At 38.9% G+C, this 22,069-nt stretch overlaps 2 protein-coding genes and 1 long non-coding RNA gene across 8 annotated transcripts; 2 read left to right on the top strand and 1 right to left on the bottom strand.

Moving 5' to 3' along the window:
• The first annotated feature begins 542 nt into the window (after positions 1–542).
• Positions 543–944, top strand: LOC123867700. Its single transcript, XR_006796481.1, has 2 exons — positions 543–670; positions 766–944. It is a non-coding gene; the product is annotated as an uncharacterized LOC123867700 (long non-coding RNA).
• A 364-nt stretch (positions 945–1,308) lies between these two features.
• Positions 1,309–5,549, top strand: LOC123870435 (alanine--tRNA ligase, cytoplasmic). Of its 4 annotated transcripts, none has more exons than XM_045914853.1 (2): positions 1,309–1,455; positions 2,481–5,549. In XM_045914853.1, the coding sequence occupies exon 2, from the start codon at positions 2,498–2,500 to the stop codon at positions 5,399–5,401; it is 2,904 nt and encodes a 967-aa protein (XP_045770809.1). In that variant the 5' UTR covers positions 1,309–1,455; positions 2,481–2,497; the 3' UTR covers positions 5,402–5,549. The 4 variants fall into 4 exon arrangements, with proteins under 4 accessions (XP_045770809.1, XP_045770045.1, XP_045771588.1 ...); XM_045914089.1 differs by having other exon boundaries at positions 1,310–1,463; positions 2,485–5,549; XM_045915632.1 differs by lacking the exon at positions 1,309–1,455 and adding an exon at positions 1,528–1,552 and having other exon boundaries at positions 2,485–5,549.
• A 3,261-nt stretch (positions 5,550–8,810) lies between these two features.
• On the bottom strand, positions 8,811–21,731 carry LOC123876259 (E3 ubiquitin-protein ligase Su(dx)). Of its 3 annotated transcripts, none has more exons than XM_045923562.1 (14): positions 21,685–21,731; positions 21,355–21,428; positions 20,653–20,794; positions 17,030–17,317; positions 16,270–16,511; positions 15,403–15,599; positions 14,600–14,877; positions 13,969–14,186; positions 13,231–13,524; positions 11,847–12,347; positions 10,904–10,999; positions 9,983–10,135; positions 9,742–9,873; positions 8,811–9,209 (listed from the first exon to the last, which is right to left on the bottom strand). In XM_045923562.1, exons 3-14 carry the CDS (start codon positions 20,720–20,722, stop codon positions 9,072–9,074), a joined length of 2,607 nt encoding a protein of 868 aa, XP_045779518.1. In that variant the 5' UTR covers positions 20,723–20,794; positions 21,355–21,428; positions 21,685–21,731; the 3' UTR covers positions 8,811–9,071. The 3 variants fall into 3 exon arrangements, with proteins under 3 accessions (XP_045779518.1, XP_045780263.1, XP_045778788.1); XM_045924307.1 differs by having other exon boundaries at positions 21,666–21,690; XM_045922832.1 differs by lacking the exon at positions 21,685–21,731 and adding an exon at positions 21,520–21,676.
• Positions 21,732–22,069: the final 338 nt, after the last annotated feature.

The raw sequence follows: 22,069 nt of genomic DNA, 5'->3' as shown, positions 1-22,069 counted from the left end.
ACCTGCTCTGTGATAGAGACCACAGAGTCAATGTTACATACCTACGGGAACTGTAACTGTGGTACAATGCGACAAGGTTCTTAATTTGGCCAAAATCGGAATTAACGCCGCCATCTTTACGCGGTGTTGCTATATAAACAATCTGAAATTCACTTTTTTTTTTTTAAATATTCAAGCCATCCCATATAAACATAACATCTCGATATATCCTGATAATAGATACAGCATAAACGCGTCTGTATCTTATAGCTAAATGCTAAATTTAGCTATAGTAGGTAAATATAGTATTTGAGCAGGTAAACATTGGTTGCAAATCCATGGCCTATTGGTTTTTATTATTTTTTTTCGATGTGGAAACAAGGACGGCTTGCCGAATTTCTCTTTTAGTTAAAATTATTTCAATTAAATATCAACATATTCCTTAAACTTGCGGAAATTTTATTTGCTGGCAGCCTTGTTCTACAACTACGCCTCCCTGTCAATGTCATTCAAGTGCCGAAAGATAGGTAGGTACCTACGTACCGACTTGTCGAAGACTTGTATATAAACTTTATGATGTTCTCCCTACTAAGATCCCTCGCCCCCTAAGTGTTGAATGTCTCTTAATGTTTGTGTTTAGTCCCTATGTAAAATTTTTGTGTAAATATATTAAGTCTAACAAAATAAAATTGTAAATTTGTTAATCTATTAAGTTTAAAATATTCTGTATATATTATTGTTTATGTAAGTACATGTACATAATATTTTTTTTTTGTGTTGTTGTAGGTTATTTACTAACATCATAACCCATCTAGTCCAGTTACCACAAATCGGACTGGGATTGTCCAGAAAAGACTTGGGTGTAAATAAACTGTTCAGCCTCCTTTGTGTTTTCTCCAAACAACGCGTCTTTGGCGAAGTGAATTGTGCTGTGTGGCACAACAAAAAGCCACTAAAATAAACAAACAACAACAACAACTGTATTAGCCAAAGACAGTGTTGATAATTTAGCGACTTAGCCACCAGATTTGACGATATTTCGAAGGCACGAGCGGCTTTTTTCCCTTTAGTGATAAAAACACGTAGCGACTTTTCTAGTCATTTTGTATTTTTTTTTTCTATTTTTAACCGACTTTAAAAAAAGGAGGAGGTTCGTAATTCGTCGGAATCTTTTTTTTATTTTTTGATTTCAGCGACTTCTCGTGAGTTAGCTTTTTCTAAATCTGGCGACATTTGGTGACTTTTCGAAGGCACCATATCATACCGACAAACGGTTTTAAAGAGTTGGCAACACTGGTTGGTTGACCTTTTTACTTTTTTGTCGTGCTTTTGACATTTCGTTTTAGGTATTTTAAGGTGCTATATATTTATCTTTTCTACAATTTACCGAGTGCCTTGTGCCGATTGCTCATTGCTTGGCTCACACGAAGTGGTTATATTCTCGTTGTTGCCTACGTTAGATTTCGATATCGTGCTTCATAAAGGTACAAAGTTTTAAACTTTTGTCTTTTGTCTAATAATGATAAGACGTCTATTACATTGTTCATGCAACAATTTAAAATCTATTAAATGGGTACGATAAATAATACTATGTCACCACTTAACTTTCACCTTCGTGTGTCTTGTCTTACACACCATATGGATAATTAAGTAAAATGGTTTAACTTTATTTCAATTTCTTGTTACCAATTGTTATTGGTAAGAGTACTTATCTTATTTATACGATTATGGGATTAATTTTTTTTAACCACTTTAATATTATGAATATGAACTAGTTGACCTGTCCCAGCTTAGGAAAGTGTTATTTTCCTATACCTATGCATTCCTCGTGAAATGTTTGATAAGTAATTTGTTTATTTATTACAGAACTTACCGAGAGATATGATATAAATGATATAATATTGCAACTGGATGTAAGAGACTGAGTTAAAATAAAATCAAAGTATGCTATATACTTGATGCCTGTAACCTCACTTTGTGGATTTAATTTTAATCAAAATGCCTTGGAAACTTAGATTTTCCAGGATAAAAAGTATCATATTATGCTAATCTCCAGTGTGCAAACTATCTCTGTACAAAATAAATGACGCCTGCAGCTTCATTGATTGTACTTATGTTTTTTAAGAATCCTGAGGGAACTCTTTGATTTTGCGAGTCACAAAGTATTTTATGTTGCTTTTCATCCCAGGACAAAATTAGCCTACATCCATCCCCAGTGTGCAAGCAATCTTTACCATATTTTGTCAAAATTGGCTAAATGGATAAGCCGTAATAAGCTAGCACACACACTTTTGCATTTATAAATTAGTATGGATTATGTACAATGTGTTTATGTCTATTTTGTAGTTATGGCATTCGAATATCAAGACCTTATGGCGATATCTCATTTTCTCTTGTAGTCATTCTTATAGGCACCTGTTTTTTGTAATGGTTGCTTGAAAGATTGATCTTTTTGATCAAGCAACCATTACAAAATAGATAAGATTAAGAATTTTTGTTTAACAGGTAATCTGCTAGAATGGATACTTCTACGACCGGAAACAAAATCAGACAAACTTTTATTGATTTCTTTATCACTAAAGGGCACAAGTATGTTCATTCTTCTTCAACAATTCCACATGATGATCCTACTTTATTGTTTGCAAATGCAGGGATGAATCAATTTAAACCAATATTTTTGGGATCTGTTGATCCCAACTCTGATATGGCCCAATATGTAAGAGTTGTCAACACTCAAAAATGTATAAGGGCTGGAGGAAAGCATAATGACTTAGATGATGTAGGAAAAGATGTTTACCATCACACCTTTTTCGAAATGATGGGTAACTGGTCCTTCGGCGACTATTTTAAGAAAGAAATTTGTTCTTGGGCTTGGGAACTACTTACTGAAGTTTACAAGTTATCAGGAGACCGATTATATGTAACATACTTTGGGGGTGACGAATCTTCTGGACTAGAACCAGATTTGGAGTGCAAAAATATATGGATTAATTTAGGTGTACCTGAATCTCATATTCTGCCAGGTAGTATGAAAGACAACTTTTGGGAGATGGGCGAAACAGGACCTTGTGGTCCATGTTCTGAATTGCATTATGATCGAATTGGCGGACGAAACGCTGCACATCTTGTTAACATGGATGATCCTGATGTTCTTGAAATTTGGAATTTGGTGTTTATACAATTTAATAGAGAAATGGATGGATCACTGAAGCTTCTCCCAAAGAAACATATCGATTGTGGCTTAGGTCTAGAGAGATTAGTTTCTGTAATTCAAAATAAAAGAGCAAACTATGACACAGATTTCTTTATGCCTATATTTCAAGCCATACAAGAGGGCACGAAAATAAGACCTTATAGTGGCAAAGTGGGTTCTGATGATACAGATGGAATTGATATGGCATATAGAGTATTGGCTGACCATGCAAGAACCTTAACCATTGCTTTATCTGATGGTGGACATCCTGATAACACAGGAAGAGGCTACGTTTTAAGAAGGATTTTAAGAAGAGCTGTTCGTTTTGCCTCAGAGAAACTAAATGCAAAGCCTGGATTTTTTGGATCTTTAGTTAATACTGTTGTAAAATTATTGGGTGATGTGTTCCCTGAAATTACTAAAGATCCTGAATCGATAATTCAAATAATAAATGATGAGGAAGTTCAATTTTTAAAAACCCTAACCAGAGGTAGAAATTTGCTCAACAGAACCATTGAAAAACTTGGTGATTCGAAAACAGTTCCAGGTGATGTCGCTTGGCGGATGTATGATACATATGGTTTTCCGATTGATCTAACCCAATTAATGTGTGAGGAAAAAGGATTAACAATTGATATGGAAGCTTATGAAAGAGCTAAAAAAGAATCTCAGTTAACTTCTCAAGGAAAAAGTGTTGGACTTGAGGACTTACTAGCCTTAGACATTCATGCAATCAGTCATTTACAAGAGACTGGCATACCTGTAACAGATGACTCGCCGAAATATAACTATACTGCATCTTCTACAGCAAAAGAGGCTGAATACAAATTTGCGCCATGTATAGGAACAGTTTTGGCACTACGTCAAAATAAAGAATTTGTGAATGAGGTCACAAGTGGTCAAGAATGTGGTGTTATTTTGGATCGTACAAGTTTTTATGCAGAACAGGGAGGGCAAATATTTGATGAAGGATATATGGTTAAAACTGACGATGACAGTGTTGAATTTACAGTAAATAATGTACAAGTCAAAGGTGGTTATATTCTCCATACAGGTAAAGTTGAAGGTACACTTAAAGTCGGAGACAAAGTTGTGTTGAATATAGACACAGAAAGACGTCGTTTGGTAATGAATAATCATACTGGAACTCATATCTTAAACAATGTCTTGAGAAAAGTTCTCGGAAATGACTCTGATCAACGTGGCTCTCTTGTGATGCCAGATCGTTTAAGATTCGATTTTACTAATAAAGGTCCTATGACTGTTAAACAGATAAAAGATACGGAGGACCAGATCAAATCAATTATTAATGATAACAAATGTGTTTATGCTAAACACATTGGCTTAAGTGCAGCTAAAAAAATTAATGGCCTTCGTGCTATGTTTGATGAACACTATCCAGACCCAGTCCGTGTCCTTTCAGTTGGCATACCTGTTGATGAACTGGAAAATAATCCTGAAGGCACTGCTGGATTTGAAACATCTGTTGAATTATGTGGCGGTTCACACTTGCACCAAACTGGTCATATTGGAGACTATGTTATTGTTAGTGAGGAAGGAATAGCTAAAGGTATACGAAGAATTGTAGCAGTAACTGGTCCAGAAGCTACAAAAGCCCTTAATAAAATGAGTATTCTTGAAAATGAAGTAAACAATATTGCTAATTTTGTCAAAGATCAAGCTGATAATCTTAATCATAAAGATATTGTTAAGAAAATCGTAGAACTAACTAATGATGTATCTCACGCCCAAATAGCTTACTGGAAAAAGGAAGAATTAAGAACTATGCTTAAAAATTTGAAAAAACAACTAGATGATAAAGAAAGAGCTGCTAAAGCAATGACGATTAATTTAGTGATTGAGAAAGCCAAGGAATTATGTCTACAAGAAAATTCTTCAGAGATTATTGTATGTGAATTAAAAGCATATAATAACACAAAAGCTTTAGATGGTGCTTTAAAGCAAGTCAAGCAATTACAACCTAACTCAGCTGCTATGTTCTTTTCCGTTGACGATGATTCCAATAAAATATTTTGTTTAGCAGCTGTACCTAAAAATCTTATTGACAAAGGTTTACTGGCATCAGAATGGGTTCAATCTGTTGTGTCAATCATTGGTGGTAAAGGCGGCGGAAAAGCAGAGTCTGCCCAAGCTTCTGGAGCTAACCCAAAAGGGCTGTATGAGGCTATTAAAGTGGCGCGCAATTTTGCTGAAAACAAATTAGCATAGTAATATTACAAATAGTAAATTACAAAGTAACAACTTTTCTAATTTTCAGGTTGTATTGCTTATGCATATGTTAGATAGAAGCATTTTATTTATTGGTTACTATACTTACGCTTGTAAAATGATTTTGAAATACATTTCTTTACTTGGGTCTACTTTTTCTCATTCCTCTTTTTAATTTTCTCCTTAAAAATTCTTATTTGTTCAAAAATATAGGAAGTATACTTACTTGTTCGATGTATTTATAATTTAAAATGTGTAAAACACAAAACACTCTGAAGTATATTACAAATCAGAAAATGTGAATTGATTAGTATCCCTTTTGAATTTTGTCAATGTAAAAATATGTGGTAATTTAGAGGCCATTCTGGGAATAGTATTAAGTATTATAATAGTCATTCAGGGAAGTAGTTTATATCAGGAAGTGGTCATACATCAGGAAGTCGTTGTAGAACTTGGAATAGACATACCCGTAAATGGTTGTAACTGACTGAAAATGAGCAGAGTCTAATCATCTAATCAATTTTAAGGTTCCGCACATAATTATGAACTAGTTTTTCAAACTAGATATTTTGGGTTAGCTAGACATTGCAATCAACGTGACACCCCACATCATGATATATAGACGAATATCCATCCATCATCCATCAGCCTGTAAGCGTCCACTGCTGGACATAGGCCTTTCCAAGAGCGCGCCACCAAACACGGTCCTCCGCCTTCCTCATCCACCCGCTCCCCGCCACCTTCTTCAGGTCATCGGTCCAGCGGGCTGGAGGTCGTCCTACACTGCGCTTACCGGTACGCGGTCTCCACTCAAGAACACGTCTGCCCCAACGGCCGTCGGTTCTGCGACAGACATGGCCTGCCCATTGCCACTTCAGCTTGCTAATCCTTTGAGCTATGTCGGTCGCTTTTGTTCTCCTGCGAATTTCCTCGTTCCGGATTTTATCCCTGAGAGTAATACCCAACATAGCTCGCTCCATAGCGCGCTGAGCGACTTTTAGTTTGTGGACGAGGCCAACTGTCAGTGTCCACGTTTCAGCTCCATACGTCATCACAGGTAGGACACACTCATTAAAGACCTTAGTCTTAAGGCTTTGCGGTATCGACGATTCGAAGACCTGACGTAGCTTTGAAAATGCTGCCCAGCCCAGCTGGATTCTTCTGTCAGCCTCCTTGTCGAAGTTGTTTCTACCGAATTTTATAATCTGGCCGAGGTAGTTATATTCCTGAACAACTTCGATGCTGACATTGCCGACGGTGACGGGTCTTGAGGTAACGTGTTCGTTAAACATGACTTTCGTTTTGTCTATATTCATCTCAAGACCTACTCGTCTGGAAGAACAGCTAAGCTCGATAAGCATTTCCTCAAGGTGTTGCAGCGATTCAGCCAGTATGACTATGTCATCTGCAAATCGCAAGTGTGAGATATTTTCGCCATTCACGTTTATGCCTCGACCATTCCAGTCCAATACCTTAAACACGTCTTCTAAAGCACAGGTGAAAAGTTTGGGAGATATTACATCTCCTTGCCTCACACCTCTCCGTATAGGGATCGGATTCGTTTGTTGGTCTTGAACTTGGACGGCCATGGTGGCGGAGTCATACAAACATCTCAACACTTGGATATAATGCCAGTCGACTTGGCATCGCTGTAATGAATCCAGAACAGCCCAGGTCTCGATGGAATCGAAGGCTTTCTCGTAGTCCACAAACGCTAGACAGAGTGGCAGATTATACTCCTGAGTCTTCTGCATAATCTGCCGTAACGTGTGGATGTGGTCTACGGTACTGTAGCCTTTCCGAAACCCCGCCTGCTCCGGAGGCTGAAATTCGTCAAGTCTTCGGGCGAGACGATTTGTAATAACCCGCGAGAACAGCTTGTAAATATGGCTTAGAAGTGAGATTGGTCTGTAGTTCTTAAGTAGACTCTTATCTCCTTTTTTGAAAAAGAGTACGGTGACACTTCTACTCCATTTTTCCGGTGTTGTGCCAGTTTTGATGACGGTATTAAAGAGGTCTTTAAGCTTGTTAAGAATTGGCTTTCCTCCTGCGCGCAGGAGCTCCGCTGTAATACCGTCATCACCTGGGGCTTTATTATTCTTCAGCTGTCCGAGGGCTATACTAATCTCACTTACGTCGATATCCGGGAGGTCATCGGTATAGTGGCGCACAAGTCTTGCACGTTGGTCGTTCGTGGTTTGGGTGGGTGCAGGTTTCGAAGCATGGGCAGAGTAGAGCTGCCCGTAAAACTGCTCGATCTCCGCTAACACCTCTGGTTTCGAAGCAACAGTTCGGCCATCCGATGTTCTCAACTTCGTCAAATGGCTCCTCCCAAGACTCTTAGCGAATACTTTAGCCCCCTTATTACGTTCAATCGCATCTTTTATATTGCGAGTGTTGGCAGCACGCATATCGAAACGTATTCGCTTTTTAATGAGCTTGTTTAGAGACCGCCTCTCTGACGAAGTTGAGGACATTTCCCGTCTTTGCTGCATCAAATCCAGGGTCTCGCTAGAGATCTTGGATGAAAAGGTTTTGCCTTCTTTTCGGCAAAATTTACCACCCACTTCCCGAACGACATCCACAAGATCGCCATATTTCTGATCAACCTCGTCGGTGGTTTCCAGCAATTCGAATCGGTTCCTAAGTTCTAATTGGAACTTTTCTGTTGCAACTATGGGTTGGCGTGGTCTCGGGCGAAGAGTTGACCCCATCAAACGTCGTCTCTGGAGCTGAAGGTCTATATTCAGAGAGCCTCTTACGAGTCGGTGATCGCTTCCAGTATTAAATCTATTGATCACGGAGACATCTCTGAATATATCCCTACGATCCGTCATGATGAAGTCAATCTCGTTTTTGGTCATGTTATCGGGGCTCTGCCAAGTCCACTTCCTATGGGCACTTTTCTTGAAAAATGAGTTCATTAAGAACATACCCTTCCTTTCTAGAAAGTTGACCAGCATTTGTCCCCTGTGGTTCCTGTCACCAACTCCATAAGGTCCGATCCTCGATTCGTTGCATTCTTGTACTCCCACCTTTGCGTTGAAGTCCCCCATAACAACCGTGAAGTAGGATCTGGTAGTCTTATCCATAGCCTCAACGATGTCTTCGTATACGGCCTCTTTAATATTAATAGACGAATAAGATTACATATATTATATTAGCCAAATTACAGCCTTCTAGTACTAATAGTATCTGAACCGAGCTGCGGACAGACAGACGGACATTTGCGAAACTATGTATTGGGTACATTGATTACTACGGAACCCTAAAAAGAGCGCGGCCTGATATTCAAGTGACAGTTGACAGACAAAAGGTTCTGATTTGACAGCCACGATGCCAGGTCGACAAGCGTCAAAACCACGCCTCTTTTTTTGCGTCGAGGTTAGAAATTACATAAAACTGATGATTTTATTTTTAAGAACTTTTATTGAACTTTATAGACGAACTTTATAAATATAGTTCAAACAAAATATATCTTATATAACTGGCATAATACACTAAAAATATCTACATAATAAAATTATTGTTTAAACAAAATATTCATACAAGTATTTGGTTGGTCTTTTTACGACGGCTCCACTGAGTAATTCGTTCATGGTGTCGGTGCAGTTTAAAATTAATGTGATAATAATTTACATTATTCTACTAGTGCTATCATCAAATTTATTTACTCCTGACCGAAACCCTCGGTTTCCTCGATAGCGTAATTTAATTTCTCGCACAATTGTTCGTAACTTTTATAAGGCGGTAGGTCGAGTCGGTTGAAGCAGGTGTGCGAGCGCGGCAGCCAAGTGTCCTTGCCGACCTGTAAATACAACTGCGTTACAACGTGCGTCGGATTTTAGAGAAGATAAATATTGGTACAGAAGATCAGCGTAAATGATATAGCAACTCCAACAGATTTAAAAATTTCCATACTCTGGGAGAGTCGCCATTCTCGACTAATGTATCAATATGGTGTTGTCACTGTGCATGTATTACAGCAACAGAATCGCAGAAAAAATAATTTTCTGCGATTCTGTTCTGATGGATTGCACATAAGCTAGGATTTTGCTGCCTCTTTCTTAAGAATTTGATCTTTTAAATCTTGTTAAAGCTAAAGAAGGAGAGCTTTAATTTTTATTGGCGCACGAATATCATAAATTTGGCGCATAAAGAGTCTGTGAGAAAATGCAGTTTCAACTAATGACCAGTCATTTATATTCTTAATAGAATGTTGGATTACTGGTGACTTTCTAACCTTTCCAGGCATTTTATGTACATCACATTTTGCTTGGAATAGTACACAAGTTCCAAAAAGCTATATGGTGATAATTATTTTATTGTAATGAGCATACCTTTTCTATACAAAAACGTTGTGGTCCATTAGAGCCCATGAGTTCAGCAAAGCCACCCACAGGGACACGACAGGTTCCCGTTACAAACTGTAACAGCCTGGCCCGCTTTTCGTTGTCCATTTGTCGTACAAACTACAACAATATTATATAAATTAATAATAGATTGCTTATTATCTAAAGATCAACGGAAAGCTTTTGAATTTACCAGTTCCTGGCATGCACATACACACCAGCCACGTACCTGCCAGAACCAGGCGACCTGCTTGCTGGTGCGCGTATAGTGGCGGTAGATGGTGTTGCGCTGCCAGTCCTCCACGTCCACCTCCTGCATGCCGCACAGCATCAGCTCCAGTTCGCGCTCGTCGAAGTATTTCAACCATTCCAAGGGCACCACCTGTACAGGGCAGTGGTTATGCTGACAGAATGGTACTTGATGGACTTTATTAAACCGGTTGTTGTAAACTGGTGCTATTGTATTGCCAACACAAGTCTCGCGTGCCTATGGTAGCGAAATGTAATAACAATTTTGGTTACACCTATAACTGAGTAGAAGCTCTTGATCAATGTCCTTAAATCAAATTAAATATTGCAAAAACCTAAGAATCTATCTTGTTTTATTCACTTCTGAGAGGCAGGCATTCAGATTTGGTATCCTGGGACTAAGCTCCAGTCTCGGGGAACTAAGTTCACTCCATACCATCCATATGTGGAGCCTATCCCGGTACACTTTGCGCCCCCTGCTTGTGTCGTAAAGACTTATTGATATTACGTAGTAATTTTTGGATCATTTTCTATACATTTATTGCGCACAGTGATCAGTGAAAGATCTGTTATGATGCACAACACAACAAAATCATCATCGTCAACTGATAAATGTCCACCGCTAGAAATATATCTGTTGTAGGCACTTCCATGCGCCGCCTGAATTCAGCGGCTTCCTGAGTCGCGTTTGATGTTGTCTGTAATGGGAGGGTCTTTCAATGTTGCGCTTCCCAGTGCATTCTAGCACCTTGTGACCCAACGTCTGTCAGATTTTCGAACTATGTGTCCTGTTCATTGCCACTTCCCATAAACACATTAACGAATTGGGTCACTGCGATGCCTGCCTGGATGTATGTAATCAACAAATAAGCAATAGGATAAAAACAAATGGATCATGTACCTCGTTAAAACCGTCTAGGAAGGCATTAGTTTGTTCCTCAATGCCTCGCGTCATACGCCATTGCGTAACCAATTGCAAGTATTGTTCTTTGTTGGCCTGGAAAATATTACGTAATAATTAGTGCTATGTCAAGGATGCATTAATATACTTGTTATAAGGACCGCATTTTGTTAATTTGATACCTATTATAGGCTCAAAATGGCTCGAAGACTTTTCCCATGTTACCCATCAACTTAAGAACACATTTTTATTTTATTCCTTGGTCTCTAAATCCCCTTAGTCAAAAATAATTAACAAGAGATTTTCGGTTTATAAGGTCAAAAGGTAAAACATATTTTAAACAACTGTACAAAGTTTCAAATCAATCCGACGAAGGGACTTGCTAACAGGTAGTTAATGTAGGGATTTTAAGCTATTTCATCGTTTAACAACATAATATTAAAATGACTATGGCTCATGTACTCGTAACTGGGTCGAAATATTGATAATTATTCATAACTAGCTGATGCCCGCGACTTCGCCCGCGTGGATTTAGGTTTTTCGAAATCCCGTGGGAACTCTTTGATTTTCCGGGATAAAAAGTAGCCTATGTGCTAATCCAGGATATTATCTATCTCTATTCTAAATTTCAGCCAAATCCGTCCAGTAGTTTTTGCGTGAAGGAGTAACAAACATACACACACACACACACACGCACATACAAACTTTCGCCTTTATAATATTAGTGTGATCACTCCTAAATTAAAAATGATCTTTTGTTTTTTTAGAACTCTCAGTTAATTATTCTCATATACTAATAACTAAAGGATATTCAATTCTACTAATCAGTTTCAGTATACTTGATTCACCTAGATAAATTAGGCACAAAAATCATCGCACTAAGCGGTTGATAGATCAGTCAGTCAGAGCAAGTTTATGTATAGACTGTAATATAGAAACTTACTTCAGTGACGCGGTCCTTATCTCCGGCCGGTTTCAGCTCGTGATGTATAACTTGCCCTAAAACTTCGAAGTCCACGCTAAACCACATTTCGAGGCCACACTCATCAATGTTATTGTCTTTGATCCAAACCAAGGAGTTATAAAATTCGGGATCGATCGATTCAATGTCTTTCATTGTCAATTTCTTATTTAACATTCTTTTATAGAAGGGCATCGTGAAACCGGAGTAAATGAATCTGCCGTGATAAAGAGCCATCGCGATAAACCTGCCTATGAACTTGAAGTACAGGAGGTGGTCCGGGTTGACGTAGCTCGCTGGATTTATTTGCAGGCTGTAATTGTTTTTGTTCGCGTACTCGAACAGACAGTACATGGGATTGAGCACTTCATGTGAAAGGAGGAAGAACCATTCTCGACTGACGCCTCCGTAATCTAAACCCTCTTCCCCGCGGAATATTATGTACAGTCTTCTTCGCAGTTCGTATGCAGGTAGCCTCATGATCTGAAACAAACATAAGTTTCGATCATAATATACAATTACTAGCTGATGCACGTGACTTCGTCCCCGTGGATATGGGTTTTAAAAATCCCATGGGAACTCATTGATTTTCTGGGATAAAAAGTAGCCTATGTGTTAAACCAGGGTATAATTTATCTTCATTCCAAACAGCCAAATCCGTCCAGTTCTTTTTGCGTGAAAGAATAACAAACATCCATACATACAAACTTTCGCATTTACAATATGTTATTTCTAGGATTTTTTTCTATCTATCTACATATAACATTAGTAGGATTCTTATTAATTTTCACTCTGACGATTTTTTTATTCACATGCTTGACCAAATTCACATCCAGCTGATAGAAAGTGATGATGTGGCCTAAAATGGGACGCCTTTGCCTAGAAGATGCCCATTCACTCTAAAGTAAGTTAGGTTTTAAAGATACCCAGATTGTAATTATTGGTAGGCAACACAGATCGTGAAAAAGTATTCAAACTTTACCCATACATATGAGGAATGATGATGCAAAACTAGTGTAGAGCCGAAATGTTGACGACATAAGGATGGAAATTCACCTGGTGTCTTGCGGTACAGTAAAAAATATAAAGGGGGAAAACATCGTAAAGCTGAGCACTCCAAAATAAATCCTTTAAAACACCGATTAATCGATCGGGAAGACTAAAACAAAATAAGAAGACTAAGACAACAAAATAATCGTATCAAGTTTCTGTATCTTACTCTGGAGCTTCGCAGCTTCCGAGTAAATCATCTATACACAGGCGAGACACTGAGCAGATTCCATATTCTTCGTTTTATTTATTTTTGAAAACCAAATACTATAAATGAGGTTATTTTAGGATGCTCTACTATTTTGATCGTATTTACTTGGTGATAGGAGTCCTCGAACAGCGTCTGCCGCGCCAGCGTGATCTTGATGTGGCTGGGCAGCGCGTTGCTCTGGCACAGGTAGCGGAACTGGCTGAGCTTCCAGCGGAACGAGCGTTCGTAGGCGCGCGGCACGCCGTAGGCGCCCTGCACGCCCTGCGGCGCACCGGGCCGCGGGTCCTGGAACGTGGTGGTGCGCGTGTTGTGGTCCACGAAGTAGCGCGTGCCCTCCTCCGTGAAGCGGCTCTCCCAGCCGGGCGGCAGCGCCTCCTCCAGCGCGCTGATCTCCTGCCCCTGCAACCGCAATGCAATACTCGTACAGCGGTAGCCGGCAGTGAAATAAGTAGTCCACTTTGAATTTGTAACAAGGCAGTCTGCACTGCACAAGTAAATTTAAAAGGTGTGATTAAAACATTTAATTTGAAACTAGTTATTTATATATTTTTTGCTCGACTAAAACATACTTTTCATTAAAAAACCTTGTATTATTTTGAAAACTGCCTCTCAAATTAACTACACACTGTAATAGTGTAATCCAAACGCTTCATCTAAATCTTCTAAACAGAATAAAAAAATTGGCACAGTATAAAGAATGACCCATCAATATAGGGGCCTAACTACGTAGGCTAGTTCAGATCACTCCTTGGTCCCGCACGATTGCTCTATCCAGACGGCTTCGTCGAAACTCTGTATGTAATATCGTATTGGGATTATGGAGGCCCCGCTGTACGTGTATACCTGCGTGCGCGGGTCCTCCCACTGCGTGGTGCGGTTCTTGTGGTTGACGTAGTAGACGCGGCCGTCGGGCTGCACGCGGCGCTCCCAGCCGGCCGGCAGCGCGCCCGGCGCGTCCTCGCCCGCCGCCGCACCCGCCACCGCGCCTGCCGCCGCGCCGCTCGCCGCGCTCGCTCCGCCCGCCGCCGCCGGGCCCACGGCCGGGACCGAAATACTGTTTACTGTGGAATGAAACATGCCATCAATGATAAATATAAAAAGAAGATAATATGTTACATACATACCTAAAGTGAAGACTTAAATCTAAAGCACTTGGTCCACATTTGTAGAGCTGTCTCTTCTACAAGCAAGGGCAACATTCTCTTCGGCACGGGCTAACTTGTAATGGGGAAAAAGACTCACTGTGAGCCTCAGTGTGAACGCGAAGTCAGACTGCATTTTTCGTGCACACTATGCTGACAACACGCGCTCTACAAAGCCAGTCTGCTTCCGTGACGCGTAGTGCCATAGTGCGAGAATCGGTGGCCGAGAGTCAGCACCTGTCACCTATGCATAGCGTAGGTGCCAGTTTGTCAGTAATGTCCGCTCACAGTCGGCGGCTGACAATACGTTTGGTGTGAGTGTCAGTAACAACCTGAGGGAGGCGGGTCGTGGTCGCTGGCGGGCTGCGCGGGCGGCGGCGGCGGGTACAGGAAGCGCTGGTTGCCCTGCGCGACCACGTGGCGCCGCTCGCCGCGCCAGTGCTGGAAGCGCGCCAGGCGCTCGGTGTCGGGGCGCTGCCACGTGGTGGTGCGCGTGTTGTGGTCCACGTAGTACACGCGGCCGCGCGCGTCGCGCCGCACCTCCCAGCCCGGCGGCAGCGGCTGCGGCCGCTCCCACGACGTGGAGCGCGTGTTGTGGTCCACGTAGTACCTGCGCCGCCGCGAGTGCATCACGATTAACTTCGTTACATCAGGTAGGAAACACTACTGAGTTAATAAAAATTGTTCGTCACGAGACTATTTTTATAAACGTAGGCACTAAAGTGTGTCCTCGGGCAAAGCGCTGCGCTGCTCTTGATTTTAAACAACAAGCATCTCTTTTCACTAATTTGTGACAGCAAATTTCATCGGCTATTCTATGTCAGTTACCTTATTGTAAGTAGCTTATTTCCACAACATCGTCATATTTTTGACAAGTATTTTCTGCCTCATGGTGCACTTAGATGACTCTGCGTTTGAAAATAGAACAGTCCAGAGGACTGGAGGCTCTATCAATTCGCGATCTATGATGGCAAAGAAGTCCAATGATCTGGCATGAACGAACAAGCTCGACATGCTACAGTCCCGTGACGAATCACACCCCGGTAAACATGACCCAAGGCTGACATAGCGTGTAGAAACAAAAAGACTCAAGTCAGGTATTGTGTTATTGCAATTCTGATGAGGCGAGTCTCACCGTCTCCCGTAGACGTCATATCGCATCTCCCAGCCGGGCGGCAGCGGCTCTTCGGGTGCGGCGGCGGGCGTGGCGACGGCGGGCGCTGGCGCGGCGCTCGCGGGCGCGTGCGGCTCGGCGTCCTGCCGCGACGGGCCTGCGCCGCTCTCCGGTGCGACTGCCGCGCCGTTGCTCAGTGGAGGCGGACCCGGCGGTGGCTGTGTAAACAACGGCAGACGCCATAACCAAAGAGTTCTTGATACAGAAGGATCACTCCGTTAACACGGTTAAATAATGGCGACTCTTGTTACGCAACAAAGTGCAATACAGCTCGCACAGCGCTGCGGCCTACAATTTTATAAACGCTATTTTTCCAAAAGAAATAAGAGTTACGAGAATGTCATATGAGGGGTTCGCCGCCACAGGTATATTGCTCGTGACAAAGTGAGCACGGCCGGAGAGCTATAGCTCTCTCTATTTTTATCATTACTTACCTTTGCACATCACGCCAACATTGATAGAAAGGCAATCGACTATCGAACACTATCAAGTCAGAGTAAAATGGACCTAAAGATGAATGAATTAAAGTTATTTTTTCGGTATTAACTGCAGTTTATCCTTATCTGCAGAAAACTTGGGCTATTTATAGAGCATATGAATTTCCTCATATTAGGCAATTTAACTAACATGTACAATGTAAAACGTTTTTAACAAAGTACTAACGTTAACAGTGTAAAATGTTTATACAGTAAACAAATTAATAGCTTTATGAATGGCCCACAGATAGCACTGCACCTTCTCGTCCGATGTCGCCATTCCAGCCCCTTGGGACCCATTGCAAGACAAATTTTTAAAAATATTTTTTGGAAATATAAAATCTATACTCACTCTTAAAGTTCGTGGATGCCCCATAGATCTCAATGTCTCTAGATTATTTCTTAATCTAATTCGAGCTCTGACACCTTCAGTAAGAGAACATCGGGAGGTGGCAGACTCTCCAAGCACTTCATGGGATTGACTCAAAATAGCAGGATCTATTCTTAAACCATCGAGCAATAGCACAAGTTCAGCAGCTTTCACTTCAGTGTTTGCAGTAGTTGCACTGTCTGAAGATACTGTTTTCATCAAATCTGTAACAAAAAAGCTTTATTTATATGAAATTTAAAGTAAAATAATAAACATTATGAGTGCTCTCCATGGCGGCTTCAAGATGAGCGTGAGAGCATGCAAGTGCAATCGACATTTACAGGCGAGTCATACTCAAGAGCGAGATGCCTAGTGTGAGCAACGTGAATCAAAAGATATTACGTTAATTTTTGCGAATTCATCAATATTTGTTAACAAACTAGACATTGGAAAGTATTGTATTGAAAGTATATATGTAAAGTTTGTTTTAAGACCATTAGTTTTGCCATTTTGCTGTTTTACATGGTTTATTTATGCACAAACATGCCTCAAGATTTGTCAGTTTCAAAGGTCATAACTTTCAAAAATTTTACTATATTTATTGTTTTAGGGCATTTATATCTGGCTTAGTTTTAGATCTAGAACAACACATAATAGTTATAGTGCATAAGAAGTGTAACCTTAGATCCCTTAATCTTAAGTTCTCAATTACTTGAGAGTTTACACTTTAAAGTTTTATTACCTATACTCAGTTCCACATTTTCACATTTTCCATTAAAATATAAAAGAATTTTCAATAGGTTTACTCTTTTTTCGCCAATAACATTGTCTTTCCTGAAACTATGGTGGTCGGCCAAACGGAACAATATTTGTGACAATGGTGTGACCAGCACTGTAAACTCTTCCTTCCATTTTGGATGTAAAGTATTCTTCAGGACCTCAGTTCTTCTTGAAATTTTGTCATCTATTATCACTTGTAAATAAGGATTGGGTTTTAAAAATCCAGAATTTCGAATGCTTGCTGATTCAACTGAAATGGCAACATAGATTTTATATAACAAAATGGCATTCAGTATCCTATACTATTTACATATACAGCACCCTATATTACTGTGGTACACAGTACTATACACACAGTACATAGTACATAGTACAGTAATATAGGGTGCCTATCACTTTACTTAATTAGTCAAAGCCACTAATGTGCTTTGGAATTTTCTCTGAAAACCAAACAAATTTAGAGACTATAAACAAATAAAGGAAATATTATCATAATATGTTTTTGTTATTGTTTCTTGATGTGCATAATAAATAATGATTTGAACCCCCCACCCCCCCTGGCTTTGCATGGGTGGGCTCAACTGTTCCATAGATAAATACAAGGGCCTGTTTCACTACCGTCTGATTACTTCGTTGTACTTTTATAAGTTTAGGTTAACATAATATTACTTATTAGCTTTACTCGTAGGCTAGATTGTGATTCTAATAAAGTACTGCTGTCAGTACTTTATGGTTATATATAAAAAAAAAAAAACTACCGTCTGATAAACTTTATCTAATGGACAAAGACATTTTGACAGATTCCCATACAATAACTGCAATAATCTCAAATATATTCATTATTGAAAGTTTATCTGGAGCTTGTGAAACAGGCGCTTAATGTGTTATATTACAATAAATAATGTAATCCTTCTTTGTAAATTATCCGAATGATAATGAGTATTGAAATTTGAAGAGGCTCAGAACATTTTTGTGTGAGACTTTTTTTGCACTGTGCATTGCATACATGCATGGAACTCAAAGTTCTTCTTTCAGGAAAAAATGAAACACCTTTAAACATAAAAACACAATGGCCCTCAAGAACTATCAGTCAGAGAGAGACATGTTCCCGAAATTGAAAATGTTGAAAACCTTGGCCCCCTTGGAAAAAAAGAGGGTTAACAAATTAAAAAAATCCTTATACAATTTTTTTTACTTTCAATAGATTCTCCATAACATTTTTGTATGGAACTTTTTATTCTACACAATATGTATAAATAGCGCTTGAATGATTTGTTTCAAGAAAAATAACCAAAACAGAATAAAACTGCATGGAAATGTCACAGATGAAGAATATGGAATACCCCAACAGGCCACAAAAACTATTAGTCAGGGAGACACTGTCCTAAAACTAAAAAATATGTGCAAAACCTTGAGCCGATCTGTTGAACTTTGCACTTTTTACAGTTACAAGAATTCATCTTAGTCTCATTGAAAACAATTTTTTAAGCAGACAAGACAAGACAATTTTTTATTTATTTATTTATTTATTTATTTTCAGATTCTTACAATGCTAACAGCAAGCAAATGCCAAACCGCATTGCAAGTCATGATTAATGATTATATTATAATTAATTATTAACAAATATTTTCTATTACTACTATTCTATACATAACATAAAACTATTGATATTAATGTTGAACAAATCTAGGCTCTGGTGCTGAGCAATCAATTGATTTAGGGCGGAAAGTGCGCGGGAGGTTGGCGCACTTTGAGCATACCGCGTGCGGGACGACTCGAGCGCAAAGAAAGGCCACTTCCGGCATGACCGGAGCGGCTTGTCCGGCGCCCGTACCGCCAACGCACAACGCGACAATGTGTCCGGATTATCCACCTTATTGTTCATAAGTAGGTAGTAATGGATGAGAGTAGCTCTCTTTCGTCTTAACTCCAGAGAGTCTAGACCCACCATACCCGAGACGAATAAGGAAGGGTACAGATATGGATAGTATCCGTACATTTTTTTGTATAAACCACGCGCGAATTTTCGCTGGACCCTCTCAATGGTAAGTATATGACTAGCACTGAGTGGGCTCCAGACTACAGAGTTGTACTCCAACTTGCTGCGGACATAAGCATTAAATAAGGTAACACATACTAGCGGATTGGTGAAACGCTTACTCTGTCGCATAACAAATCCTAAAAGCTTATGGGCCTCCTTACATATTTTATCTATATGGTCATTAAAACTAAGTTTCACATCAACCGTTAAGCCTAGATCTCGGATTTGTGTAACCCTTTCAAGTGATTCGCCAGATATCTTATAGTCCACGATGATATTGTTAGTTTTATGTGATAGCGTCATGATCTTACATTTAGAAATATTAAATTCCAATAAATTATTCTTTGCCCATACAACTACATTGTTTATGTCCTGCTGGAGTAAGTTTACATCCTTTACATCCTCTATGCTTAGAAACAGTTTTAGGTCGTCAGCAAACATTAAACATTTTGCCTTTTTTACGACGTCAGGCAAGTCGTTAATCATAATCAAGAACAAGGTAGGTCCCAAGGTACTGCCTTGACTCACTCCAGAATGTGTTGGGTAGTAGTCTGATCTATATCTTGCCAATTGAACATATTGTTGTCTGTTCGTAAAATAATTTTGAAAAAAGTTCAAAAGTTTAGGAGTAAACCCTATATTTGATAGCTTTTGCATAAGTACAGACGTTTCCACGCGGTCAAACGCTTTTTTGAAATCGAAATATGCAACATCGACTTGTCTACCAGCATCCATTTCAGCCAAAGCATAGTCAACAAAATTTATATGGTTTGTCAAAGTAGACCGACTGGCTCGAAAACCGTGTTGGCAATTAGACATGTATATTTGAGTTTGCTGTCTAATTTGGTTGTTAATAGCGGTTTCGAAAAGCTTTGCGAAGACTGAAAGCACGGCAATTGGTCTAAAATTGTCAATATTGTTGTTGGAGCTCTGCTTGGGGATAGGCGTAACTTTAGAAATTTTCCATACATTAGGATACGTCGCAGTTGTTAATGATAGATTGTACAAGTATTTTAGAGGTTCTGCCAGCAAGCGTAAGCAGTCCTTGACGATGAAAGGTGGAACTGCATCTGGTCCCGCCGATGTGTTAGGTTTAATTTTTTTTGCCGCTTTAATTAGACTTTTGTCATCAATTAAATAGACATCGATCAGCACAGAAGATTTGGAGCGCATATTATCAGTGGTTATATCGCCTACTACGGGCCTGTTTACCAGAAATACCGACTCAAAGTAAGTAGCAAACGCTTGTGCTGCCTCCTGCTCACAAATGATTTTACCCTTGTTAATAAACTCCTTTGTAACAGATTTTAAATCTTTTTGATTTTTTAAGAATTCCCAAAAATTTGCTGGATCACTGTTGATCTTAAATTCGGTATTTTTTATATAGTTTTTGTAAGCAGAATTTATTAATATTTTAACTAGATGCCTATAACAAGACAAACAATCACAGGAGACAAATAGTAAATATAAGCTTAACTTATTTATGTGTCACAATGAAGAGATAGCTTTGGACAGGTGTAAATAATATTTACATGCAACTCACCTGTTAAACTCAGCTGATGATATGTGGACAGTGAAATGGGAGCAGTAAGTGTTGAAATGCTTTCTGTCATAGTGATATGGTTATTTCATAATGTTGTTTTAGAAGTAATTTCTCCACATCTTTATCAAAATCTTGATACAATCTAAAAATAAAAACTATTTTACCTGCCTGTATTTCTACAATAAAATTGTATTAGGACACTGACATTATTTAACATATAAATAATTATTCTGCTGCACTGCTGCAGTCATCTAATCCAGTAGCATTACATAGCCAAACCAAGACTTGAATTCTCAGCTATCAATGTATGATAGATAATGATATGAACACTGCAAGGCTTATTAAAAATATACATTTTAAAAATACCAAGTAATAATTTAAAAGGAATTTTATTATTATTGTATGCCTAATAAGATGAATAGTTTTTTTTTTTTTTTTGGAATATCGTATTGTTTAAAACTTACAAAAGTAGGTATATATGTAAATGCAAAGTGAATTTAGGTAGCTCTAAAAGTAAAATCCAATCTCTTAAAGATAGTAAGTAGATAATTAGGTGCTCATTCAATTTATCAGATTACTGCTTATGTTACTATCTCCTGATATTTAAAAAGCGCTGGGAAACTATTAAAAACTAATTGTTCGATGCAAATGCAAACGACGTAATAATATTGTACATTTATAAGTATGTAATATGGTATTTACCAGTTTGAAGTCATAGCAAATCAAGTTAATTCTTTAGATTAGGTCATTATCATTCTTCCTTATCACACTGAAGTCTGAAAGGAAATGGATTTTTATATATTAACTACATGTCACAACAACGATTTGCGAAAAACAGCATACAAATTATCCAGCAACTTTGCTTACAAGAACATAAAGGCTAGATTAAAACGAATAAGAAAGATACAGGTATAATATGAAAACTAAAGACTTCTCAATAATTAGGTTTTACAATTTACACAGCATTCACTAAACAAAAATTAAAATAATTGGTACACTATCGAAAAACTCACTTCACAATAAATTACTCACAAGCACAGAGTACCAGTCCAATAATTTCCACAGACCATTGAGTACAGACCAACACAGACCAATAACATCTATCTACTATCTATCCTAGTTTCCCTGTACCAATATATTTGATTCTTTGGCAGTGAGTTATTTTTTACGGCTCTGGATTCTAGCTTTTATGAGCTTAGAAATCCCTCATTATATATAATATATTGCACTTCTCTTGCTCTAATATAATGCCTTTAATATTTTGATGTTGAATCCACCTTGATTCTTTGTCTGTAAAGGTAAACTATGGCTTTGGTGCTCACTTTGGCATTGGCAATTTGACAAAAAGTTTTGGTTTTTTTCATGGAACTAACGTATGCTAACGTACTTAATAAATACTTCCATGGTTTTTTTTCTG

This window comes from Maniola jurtina, chromosome 1, assembly GCF_905333055.1.
Source record: "Maniola jurtina chromosome 1, ilManJurt1.1, whole genome shotgun sequence".
Lineage (NCBI taxonomy): Eukaryota > Metazoa > Arthropoda > Insecta > Lepidoptera > Nymphalidae > Maniola > Maniola jurtina.
Note: the sequence above shows the minus strand (reverse complement) of the source record. Positions and strands in the feature narration are given on the sequence as shown.

Coding starts and splice junctions, on each gene's coding strand:
- LOC123870435 (XM_045914853.1), top strand. CDS start 2,498: ATGGATACTTCTACGACCGGAAACAAAATCAGACAAACTTTTATTGAT.
- LOC123876259 (XM_045923562.1), bottom strand. CDS start 20,722: ATGACAGAAAGCATTTCAACACTTACTGCTCCCATTTCACTGTCCACA. Junction 16,512..17,029: donor AAATGTGGAACTGAGTATAG/GTAATAAAACTT, acceptor TTTTTGTTACAG/ATTTGATGAAAACAGTATCT. Junction 15,600..16,269: donor GGCATCCACGAACTTTAAGA/GTGAGTATAGAT, acceptor TTGTTTACACAG/CCACCGCCGGGTCCGCCTCC.